The sequence below is a fragment of the Rhinoderma darwinii genome, chromosome 2 (assembly GCF_050947455.1).
Source record: "Rhinoderma darwinii isolate aRhiDar2 chromosome 2, aRhiDar2.hap1, whole genome shotgun sequence".
NCBI classification, from domain to species: Eukaryota; Metazoa; Chordata; class Amphibia; order Anura; family Rhinodermatidae; genus Rhinoderma; species Rhinoderma darwinii.
The window spans coordinates 181,381,407-181,393,611 of record NC_134688.1 but is presented as its reverse complement, the minus strand read 5'-3'; the positions used below and the strand labels follow the sequence as shown (position 1 = coordinate 181,393,611).

The following is a 12,205-nucleotide window of genomic DNA, read 5'->3' as shown; positions in this document are numbered from 1 at the left end:
CTCTCCCCTTCTTTACACCCATGATGCTGCTTTTTGCTGGATCAGCTAGTAGATCTAGTAATGTCTCCTTGACAGTGTCTGTTTTGGCATAGGAAAATCTGAGTCTCTAGGAGAGAGGATATGGGATCCTTGGAAGGCTTGCAATTTCACTTTGTAAGATGCTATATACATACAAAATGTAATATATTGAAAGGTGACCAAATATTGTATACATTTCCCCATTTAGCTGTAACTAGTTAAGATAAGGGGCCTTTTCCTAATTATTTTGTGCTTGAGCGTATTCGCAGTTTTATGGTTTTAGCAAATTGTAATTCACAATTTTATTAAACATCCTTTCACTCTTATACATGGACAATATATTCGTGACTCCAAGCCTCAGATAGCAGGCTTCCAACAGTTTCCATAGTTATGCTGCACTGCCTCCAGCTGCTGCTTTTTCTTAAACTATGCACAGGCACAATTTTTGTTCTTTAGGCACTGTTCACATTTGGTATAGTAGGTTTTCCACATTTCCATGTTAGAAATACAGTGGCACTCAAAGGGAAGGCTGGCACCGCTCAACATTCGGTGCCAAATGCCACTCGCTACAGTAAGCAAACAAAAAACACCATAGTGTGTATGGAAGGGTACCTACACTCAGATAATCTTACAAAAGTATATACACAGGATATGTTGAAAAATTTCTCTGTTATAATTGCGTCCAATCCCGGGGACCTCCACTGATCAAAGGGGTTGGGTCATTGCTGGGGTGCCACTGCCCCCCCCCCCTACATGTGAATGAGGCTGATCTCAACATAAGCTGCAGTACCAATCACAGCGGCATCTGTTCCTAGATTGCTGCAGCCCCTTCTAGGTTTATCTAGAGCGCACTATGGCCCCTTTGTTCTGCTGATCGGAGTGGGTCTTGAGGGTCGAACCCTTACTGGTCACATATTGACGTGTTATCCAGGAAAGTTGAAGGTGCTCTTCAATATTTTTGAAGCGTAACTAACTTTTCAAGGGACACTGACGTTGCTTCCATAGAGACGAAAGTCACATGACTGTCATCCAATAGCTGTAAAGCCACGGTGATGGCATGATGTAACATCGCTGTTTAGTTATGACTCCGTTTTTATTTATCATTTTCTGTTTCTCCCTATTCTCTTTACAGGGTCTTTTTATCTCTTTGAAGAATCACCAAATCCCTGACAATCCATTTAGGCAGCTTTCAGACGTGGTGGGGTTGCCACTGCTTTTGGCAAACTCCACTACATCTACATCTGCAAAACCTAAATGTTAAAGGATAATACAGGGTATAAGTGTATTTTATGCCTTTAGTGTAACTGAATTGAAGATATTGCTGGTGATTGCCTCATGAATAGCATTCCCTTGGCGCTCTGTTAAGAACATCACTACAAAATAGGATTTACATAACAAACAAATCATTTTGAATCTGACTGCCATATGATATTTCACATGGAAAATAATACCAGGTGCCTGTAACTACATAATGTCTGAGCATTTTGTGACTATTTCTGAGCCAAGTGATTTTCTGCCTGTAAACTGTTAAGCAGATATTTAGCAGGACACTGAATTTAGTAATTCAGCAATAATCTGCAACATATTTTCCTCCTGTAGAGCAGCTCATTTTAGGTATCTGATATGGTTAGATGTAATTTCCCTGCCAGGTCTGGGATGTTTGGCAGGAGCTACTGCTATGATTCAATAGATCTCTAGACACCTTGTGTCCTATTTCAGAATTAAGTCGAGAAACTTGTAATTTTTTCCTAAGCTGAACTTTCCCTATATCATTTTATATTTATACCTTTTACTCACATTGTAAATCTATATGATCACGGATGGGATTCCAATTTTTAATAGGTTCTCTGATTTGCTGACAATGAAATACATGGGGGGGGGGGGGGGGGCTGTCACACCACAGAAAATTATTCTGACAGTTTCCCTTGCCAGCTCCAGTTAGACTGCTCCGTTGTATCCGTGTCCTAAGAACACGGATACAGTTGAGTGCAGGGGGAAAGGGTTGAAAATACAATTCTCCTGGTTCTGTGAATCGACTGATTTTAACTACGGGTTTGGAAAACTGTATACGATCATTGTAACTTTCAAAGACCCTTCCTTTTATTGTTCAGTGATGTCCGCTTTATCTTAAGGGACACATTTTGCTATGTTTGTATTGAAGTGGTTGAGGTGTGTGTGTTTGTGTGTGTGTGTTTGTGTGTGTGTGTGTGTGTGTGTGTGTGTGTGTGTGTGTGTGTGTGTGTGTGTATATATATATATATATATATGTGTGTATATATTAGTTCAGATTGGTAATGGCTGGCAAACATGCCAATTCCAAGAATAAAGAAGTCCTCCCAGTCACTACCAGGTTGTCTTTTTCATGATGCAGAGGTGGCCATATATGTGCTGTTATATGTATATAATGAGTGCTCTGATTTAGGTTTTCATAACTTCCAATAATTCAATTAGAGTCTCCAGGCATTCTGGCTTTAAAAGTGGGGACTAAGTCAATACTTAGATCAAAAAATTTGTAAGACTACTATGGGTTCTAGTTGTTGGACACCCTACCCTGTATAATAAGTTTATTTTGGGACAATCCCGTTAACTCCTTTCCATCCAAAGGAAACTTTGTCAGATTTCTAAAACTCGTGTTTACTCTCCAGAGGTTATAACTTTTTACTTATTTAATTAAATTCATTTGAAGTGGATGAAAGCTCATCATTTTATAATACTGGTAAAGGTAGAAAGTAATAATAATCATTGCTAAACGCTGATTATGAATTTTTGTCTAAAATCCTAGCCAATAGATTACAGCTTATCCTGCCACATATAATCAGTCCGGCACAAACAGGCTTCACTCAGGGACGGCAATGCATAAAAAATGTCCGCGCGGCAGTGGCGGCCACGGTGATGGCTCGGAGCCCACAGAGTCCGGTAACTATGCTTATGAGTTTAGACGCAGAAAAGGCGTTTGATAAAATGGCATGGCCTTTCCTGACCGAAGCCCTAATGCAGCGCAAATTCGGTGCTATTTTTCTGAACTACATAGCGCTACTACAAACTGACACCAGGACCACAATTACGGTTAACGGACATAATACACCTCATTTAGATATATTCCGGGGGGCACGTCAGGGATGTCCACTCTCACCCCTACTTTTCAATTTGTCAATAGATCCTTTGTTGAGACATTTACAAACCTCCCCAGTATTTCAGGGCATAAAAACAGACTGGGCTGAAATCAAAATAGTAGCATTTGCGGATGACATACTGTTGATGATCTCCGACCCAAAACAAGCCCTACCTCAGATAATGGGGGACCTGACTACTTTTGGACGCCTTTCGGGTTACACGCTCAACATCAATCAAACTGAGACACTTTTGCTTAAGAGACCGTCAAAGCCTTTGTGGTCTTCTGCATACCCTTTTCGATGGCAACCTAACTCGCTGAAATACTTGGGGGTACAGATCACAAAAAATCCATCGGATCTATATAGACTTAATATCCGCCCATATATACAAAAGTTGGAGGTTACACTGAAGATTTGGGGATCCTTGGCCCTTTCATACCTGGGGAGAGCATACTTACTAAAAATGACAGAATTGCCCAGACTTTTAAATCTATTTCATACACTCCCAATTTATCTCACTCCTGGGGATGAAAAACGCATCAATTTCTTATATCGTACTTTTATTTGGGGGGGGGCCGAGGATAGCGTACAAATTGTTACAACAACCCAAACTCAATGGAGGGATAGCTTTCCCTAACATCCGAGTATATAACTTAACATCCTTACTTCGGGTAATAAGGGATTGGATAAATAATACATCACACTTTTCAGATACAGGATTGGAGCAAAAGCTTCTCCTGGACTGTGCACTACCCGCCATGCTTCATTTACAGCATCATATGCTGTCAGAAGAAATGCAGGATAACCCTCTTGCTATCTACATGGAACAGGTGGAATAAAATCGGACACATATTGGGAGTTTCTCCGCTGATCTCCCCTTCAGAATCCTGACTTTCAGGATGGTGGGTCCCATGCTATATTTGGTAACTGGTTCAGGGCAGGTATCAAGAACGTACATTGTCTGTTGCATGTTGCGGAAAAAAGGATGCACACGAGAACAGAACTTCTGCAAAAATATCCCGATGTACCGTTCCCTCACTTCATGTATTTTCAGGCGAGAAGTTATATTAACACTCTGCTACATAAACTGACTGATAGGGATTGGAACCCCGCTGTACATGCAAAATTCAACAAACTCCTGAGTATTAGGGGAGCGATATCTCGAAACTATGAAGCTCTACACACACTTATAGATTATGCGGAAACTGAAGTTTCCCCCTCCAAATGGGTATTAGATGACTCCACTCTAACTTATGGGAATATACTGTTAGCATTAGAGCAAGCCTATAAATATTTACCATCTGCCAGGTATTTGGAGATGAGAATAAAGATATGTCACAGAGCATACCTTACTCCTTCAAGGGGCTATCTGATGGGCATATATACTAACGCTAATTGCTTTAAATGTGGCAAGGCTGACGCAAATCTATATCACTGCCTGTGGACATGCCCGGTGATACAACAATTTTGGGCTAGAATAAGAACTTTTACTTTAACACACCTGACTAACTTCGTTCCTAATGATGCCTTGTGGGCTATTTTTGGATATCTGGACAAAAGATGTTATAACTATACATGGGGAGCAGGTAAATTATTGCATATGATAGCGGCAGCGGGTGTAAAATCTATTTTGCACACTTGGTTGCAAAAACGAGCGCCGCCGTTCCAATTGTTTTTGGATAAATTCACATTTTTGTTCAGGATGGACTGGACGGAAACCTCAATACGTAAGACGGTGCTCATAGAATCTTTTTTTGACACTTGGGGAAATTTTATCTCTGTTCTTCCACAACGAGTTAGGGAGGCTATGCAGACCAATTTCCAGAGCACTGTGTGGTACCAGGAAAGGGTATTGATGGGATCACCACCGATGTCATAATAACAATATATGTGAAACCCGGACCTACGTTTTGGAACCTGTTAGGCGGGACCGCAGATTTCCCATTAATACACTCTGGGGCATTTACGCCTGGGCCTACCACAAGGGAATAGGGTATACAATATTTGCTGGGTGGCGGTGTTTTGGGTAATGTGGGGAGCATGGCTGGTTCTAAGTTCCACATAGGAACTTTTGTTTGCACTTGAACAAAGTGCTGATTTATTTTTGATTTGCTGTTATTTTATTTCTTATGATTTACTGTACTGATAGGGGCATTGTTCCTTACCTAGCTACTGACATGGCGGACACCCATATATTACTGATTTTTATGCACAGGATTAGCTGTATCTTCTGCTATAATATCAATCGTTGTTATTATCACAATGCCCTTGTCGCTTTGATGTTTCTGTTTCATTGTAAAATAATTGTTTATGGTGAAAATCACAATAAAAACATTTGTTAAAAAAAAAAAGAAAGTAATAATAAAAGTCAAATGATGAAAGACATACTAATTTTCTGCATCTTGTTACAAAGTATTTAAAAGGGTTATCCAGGGACCAAAAATTAAAAAAAAATAGCTTTGCATTCATATTTTTATGTAAAAAGTCACTAATGTACGTTAATTAAAAATTCGTCCCAGCTAGTGCTTTGCTCTACATGGGGACTCCAGCATTGCTGCCAACGTCACTCTCCATATATGTGACAGCATCTTGTGGTCATGCCATTGATAACACGTCGACACAAACAACATAGGAAGAAAGCCCTCAGTCACAAGGGGCCGTGTCGGCTCGTCGTCAATATTAGAAAAGCGCCAGGGCTTCCGGGAACAATTCATCAGGTTTGAGCGGCACCACTTAGTACTGAATTTTTTATTAAAGTATATTAGTAAGAGGCTTCTTTTTACATAAAAATATGAATGCAAAGCAAATTTTTTCAATTTTTGGTCCCCGGATAACCCCTTTTTAAGGCTGATCTGTCAGCTGAATGTTCTGTCCTATGTAAGAGCAGCATATTACAGCTACAGGTCCGTACTCGTATTATCCAAAACTGCACACAAAATAAATGTGCCATTTGGGTAATGGCAGCAATAAAAGAATAGAGCAGACTCTTAGAAAGGGTGAACTTCACATTGGAAAAACAAACTGTCTGTGATTACGGGCACGGCCGGCCGCAGACAGTCACCCGCATTGTAAAGTATGGGAGCATGGTCCGTAAATTCCAAAAATAGGACATATCCTATTTTTTTGCGGGTCATTTCTACGGCCCGGACACCTTTCCGTAAATATACGAGAAGGTGTCCGTGGGCAATAGAAATTAATGGGTCCCTACTTTGATCCGCAATTACCGTCCGTAATTGTGGATCAAATTTACGGCCCTGTGCATCGGTGCTGGGCCCATGTCTTTTTAATCTCTTTATTAATGACCTTGTGGATGGGATTGATAGTAATGTGTCCGTTTTTGCTGATACAAAACTTTGTGGAATACTTAAAACTCCGCTTAACTATAAAATATTACAGAAAGACCTAGATTAGCTGGCAGTATGGGCAAAAACATGGCAGATGAAATTTAATGTTGATAAATGTAAAGTAATGCACCTAGTAGGGATGTCACGATACCAGAATTTGGACTTCGATACCGATACTTTGTTTAGTATTGCGATTTTGATACCAATTCGATACTTTGCCAACTGTCAAAAAAAAAAAAAAAGTTCCTCCATTTTCTGATGTGAGGCGCGTGGTGTGATGATGAATTTAACCTCCACGTGCCTCACATTAATAGTAATTAACCCCATCATGTTTCTCAGTCATAATGGGTTAATATGTGAGGTACATGATGGGGTTAATTACTATTAATGTGAGGCACATGGAGGTTAAATTCATCCCACCTTGTGCCCCACAATAAGTGAAAGCAGTTTTTATTTTATTTTTTTACAGCATATATGATGCAAAAAAATTGTCGTTCTGGTTATTACGGCCGTGCCAATACTGAATATGTGTATATTTTATGTATTGACTTATTTTAATGTTTATTGTAAAAAAAGACGTATGTGTATTTATTTTATTTTTTTATTTACCGTTACTTTGTTTTTACTTTTTTAAACTTTAATGTACTGGCATATATCTATATACTGATAGTACACAGGCATATATCTATATTACAGTACATTAGCCTGAGTATTGATGGCACACAGGCAGTTGTTAGGACATACCGAAGTATGTCCTAACAGGAAATCTGGTAGGACAGCCCTGGGGTTCGTCAATGGACCTTGGGCTGTCTGCCCATATATGGTATGTCCCTCAATTCCTGTGACTCGATCCAAGGGGCATCCCCCCTTCTCATTTTCCCCTGAATGCTGCAGTCCGCTGTGATCGCAGCATTCACGGGAATAGCGGCGGAGATGAGTGGTTTCTCTGATCTCTGCCAGCGGGGCTGCGGCTGTGTAATACAGTCATTGCCCCCGCTCCTGACCGGAAGTGCGTGCGCGGTCAGCATGAGGAGATGCGGCCGGCGCTGCACTAATGAGTGGCGGCGCAGGCACTGAGGACAGAACATGGGGGTGTTTTGCAGTGCGCCCGCCATGTTCTGTTTTAAGTGCCGCCGCTCATTAGTGCAGCGCCGGCCGCATCGCATCATCCTGACCCTGCGCACTTGTTATCAGGACTCAGAAGTGCGGCAAGGACTGTATCACACAGCCGCAGCCCCGCTCTCATACATTCATGTGTTACAATACTGAGCTGTGCGGCCACACAGCTAAGTATCGAAATACATGAAATAACGGTATCGAACCGTTTGGGGATGCACTGTATCGAAACAGTATCGAAGTTTCGATGCATCCCTAGCGCCTAGGCCACAATAATAGCATTAATTCATATACATTAAATGTACTAAAACTGGGGATAACCGAACAAGAAAAGGATCTGGGTATTCTGCTGTAAAAGCAAATAGGATTCTAAGGTGTAAAAAAAGAGAAAAACCTTTGATTCAAATGTGATATTACCCCTCTAAGGCCACATCTTGAATATGGAATTCAAATTTGGGCTCTAAATAGAGAGGGTTCATAGGTGGACAACTAGATTGTTAAATGGGATGGGAGGTCTCTATAACCATGAAAGACTAGAGAAATTGGGCTTTTTCAGCTTGGGGGGGGAGGGGACGACTCCTTTTTAAAGGTGCTCTTATTAACATATATAAATATATGTGTGATCAACACAAAGAACTAGCACATAATCAATCAGTTGTTTCAGACATCAATATAGGAAAGGGTTCTGTACAGTTGGAATAGTTAAACTGTGGAATGCTCTACCCAGCTACTAATGTCAGATACGATGTCAGCATTTAAGAAAGGGCTAGATGTTTATTCACTGATATGGCATTGTGGGCTTATAAATCTAGCAGTGAATGACGTGTAATTTTATTGAGAGAGGCCGAACTTATATATTATATAAAAAAATATATAAGTAAATATTATTATTTTGTTATTTTTTTAACCTATGTGACATGCTGCGGCTTTCGCTTAGAAAATCTGCACCAATTTACAATGTGTTAAAAACCCCATCCACGTGTAGCAGAAAAATTCTGTGGCAGAGGAGATCTAGGAGCCATCACAGATTGAGAAGCAGCTGCAGTGGAGATCTCCTCTGTGTGGCTAAAATAAGATAGTGTGATCTTGTGAGATGTTGTAATTCTGAGGAGTTTACACTGCTGGAGCTGCTGGCACTGTCTGCATTGCTTGGACAGTGACACAGTGGCGAAGGTCCATCCCAATTTGATTCTGGGCAGTGAATCCCTCCTACTTGTAAATGTACTCATAAATTAACATACTGGGTGCCAAAAATAACAGGTGTCCTACTGTAGAGGCGGTGCACTTACAGAAAAAAATAATACAGGAATTTTTGGCATAGAGTCAGGAAAGAAATGAATGTATACTGACCGTTTTAATTTATTTGCGAATGTGAAGGGTCCTCTTTAAAGGCAACTGATCTATTGAAAAAATAATTGGCCTACAGGATTGTGCTACATAAAATGACTGAAAATGAGGATAAGGATTGGACACTGATCAGGCACCCCGGTTATTGGTTTTACAAGATCCATGACTGATCTGACAATTCCATTAACTTGTAAGTCATATAGAAAAAACAGAAAAGCGCTCCATAGTGTCATAAATCCAAGTTGATCACGTAGATGAAAATGATCCAATCAGAAGACGTTATGCAACCTCCAGATACAACTCCGTACAGCACTTGTAAGGTGGATAGTCATCCAGTGAAGGTGTAGCTGCTCCAGCCTGCAGATCTCCACACACGACATCACCAGACAATGTAAAACGGGGAGGAGGAAAATGCAGGATTTCAAAGGGGCGCTGACACCGCAGTAGTTAAAAAAGTAGAAGAAGATTTATAATATATACAATGCGTTTTGAGACCGCTTTGGTCTCTTCATCAAGTGCCTGATAAAGACTGGAGCATTCTCGAAACGTGTTTTGTATATCTAATAAATCTTTTTTTTTTTTTTTTTTTTTTTTACTACTGTGGTCTCAGCGCCCATTTGGAATCCTGCTTTTTCCTTCCCCCGTCTTACATTGCCATCTGTCGGGTTTTTTTCTATACCCGGTGGAATAGTACAGTAGACTGCGCTATTCTTCCCAACAGGGGCATCCGAAACCAGATCTGCTGTACAGAGGCTTATGAGTTTCTTAGGAGCTAAAAGTGTTTCGTTTTAGAGAGGATGAGAATCTTGTTCCCTAAAGAAAATTAATTTTGAAAATTAGGTTTATAATTTCCAAGTATGATTGATTGATCTTGCATTTAACATTTTGACTGCCATATCTTTGTGTATTGTCAGGTATTCCGGAAAGACCTAATCAGTGCCATGAAGATTCCAGATTCCCAACATGTCAATATGGATGACTACTATCACTTTGCAGACACGTGGAAACAGGAGTGGGAGAAGGGCGTCCAAGTACCTGCTAATCCGGATTCCATTCCACAGCCATCTCTCAGGTGGAAATAGAATGATCTGCAATAAGATAATTTGTTTTATAAAACGTTCTCAGCTGACCTTTTCTGATGCTCCAGAACTTTCTACACAATAGAGTAAAATACAACCGTGCCGTTTTGTAAGTGGGAAGTCCCATTTTATTAGTTGCATTTTTATACTGTGGTTTTGCTGCCGTTTCAGGGCATCTTGTTTGGTCTCACTTGCACCATTTCAAGTCAAACAACAATATAAAGTTCTAGGATATTCGGTCATCTTATAATGAAATTGCCCCTCCATCATGTTGTATGCTGCATCGCCGCTTGTTTGTTAGCTGCTGTGTAGACCAGTTCTTTCACTTCAATATACCAAAACTGGTGTGTCCCTCACTGGGTTTATGGTGTAAACTGGTTACTTCTCTAGTTTGAAAAATTGTCTCTTGATTTTTATAGGGTCATCGCAGAAAAGGTAAAGGAGGTGCTGTATTCTCGTCCACGAAAGTACATTCATTGTTCAGGCCAGGAACAGACAGAACCCGGTTATATCAACATTCTGGAATTGGCAGAGAGCATGTGTCGTTATGATCTTGATGATGTGGACCTCTTTTGGCTTCAAGAATGCAACCTTGAGTTAGCAGATATGGGTAATTACTATATCACATGTTCATTACTAGGCCAGGGGTCCTCCGCCTTCGGCACTCCATCTATTGAGAAACTACAACTCCCAGCATGCCCTGAAAGCCAAAGGCTTTATTATTCGAGCCAAAAGCTGTCTGGGCATGCCCGGAATTGTAGTTTCTCAACAGCTGGAGTGCCGAAGGTTGCTGACCCCTGTACTAGGCTTTCATTTTCAGAAGTGGATATCTAACAGTGGATCGTAACCGATCGATCACTTGATGCTGCAATACTTGGTTACGTATCTTAAAGACCAGAAAATATTAGTAGAAATATAGCTTTCGCTGTTCTAGTTGATTTTTCCTATTCTCTTACTAGATTAGCTTAGCAAGGCTGCATGTTTTGGGCAGCCGTTGTGGGGTAAATATAGTATCACTTAAGTGTAATTTATTAATTTAAACCTCTGCTTATTCTGGGAGTCTAGTGTGTGGTCCTACAGTCATTGACAGCCTAACCCTGTATGAGAGCGAGAGAGCTGTCAATCATTGATTTAGTCCACCCACTGGACTCCTAAGCCCAGAATGCGCAGTAGTTGAAGCTTTTTTGCTTTCTCCACCCAGCATTCCAAAAGCCGTGACTTTTTTTTTTTTCTTTTTGTATTTATTGATTTGATTTTTTTTCAAGCAATATAGCTGTATGAGGGCTTGTTTTTTTGCAGGACGACTTGTAGTTTTTTTTACTACACCATTTATTGTACCATATAATGTACTGGGGAGCTGTAATAAAATTCTTTGTTGGATGGAATGGGTAAAAAAGATTGCAAATACACCATTTGGGGGGGGGGTTGTTTTTATGGCATTCCCCATTAACCCCTTCCCGCCGCAGCCCTTTTTCAGATTTTCATTTTCGTTTTTTCCTCCCCACCTTCCAGAAGCCATAACGTCTTTATTTTTCAGTCGATATAGTACTATGAGGGCTTGATTTTTGCGGGACGAGTTGTAGTTTTTCGTAGCACCATTTATTTTGCCATATAATGTACTAGGAAACGGGAAAAAAAATATTTGTGTGGTAGAAAATGAAAAAAACAGCGATTTCCTCCATGTTTTTTTGCGCGCCGTTTTTACGGAATTCACTGTGCAATTAAAACATGTTAACTTTATTCTCTGGGTCAATACCCCTACGGCGATACCAAATATATATAGTTTTTTCTATATTTTACTACATTTACAAGTAAAAACCTAAGTGTAAAAAAGAAAATTTATTTTGCGTCGCCAAATTCCGAGAGCCACAACTATTTTATTTTTCAGTCGATTAAGTGGTATGAGGGCTTATTTTTTGCGGGATAAGCTGTAGTTTTTCATAATACCATTTTGGTGACGGCGACGGTTTGATCATTTTTTATTTCGTTTTTTTTTGGTAGATTAGGTGACCAAAAAACAGAGATTCTGGCGTTTACAATTTTTTTTTTTTTTTAAAGACGTTATGGCTTTTGGAAGGTGGGGAGGAAAAAATGAAAATCTGAAAAGGGCTGCGACGGGAAGGGGTTAAGAGGGGGACTTTGGTTGTTCTCCATACTGGTTTAAAGTTCTCTTTAACAAGTTTATATT

At 40.2% G+C, this 12,205-nt stretch overlaps 1 protein-coding gene across 1 annotated transcript in view; it reads left to right on the top strand.

The window, feature by feature from the left end:
• JADE3 (jade family PHD finger 3) overlaps nt 1-12,205 on the top strand; it is a 79,378-nt gene that overhangs the window by 47,240 nt on the left and 19,933 nt on the right. The window contains exons 4-5 of the mRNA XM_075852566.1: nt 9,853-10,010; nt 10,437-10,627. Coding sequence (XP_075708681.1) covers nt 9,853-10,010; nt 10,437-10,627 — 349 coding nt within the window. The remainder of the gene's footprint in view (nt 1-9,852; nt 10,011-10,436; nt 10,628-12,205) is intronic.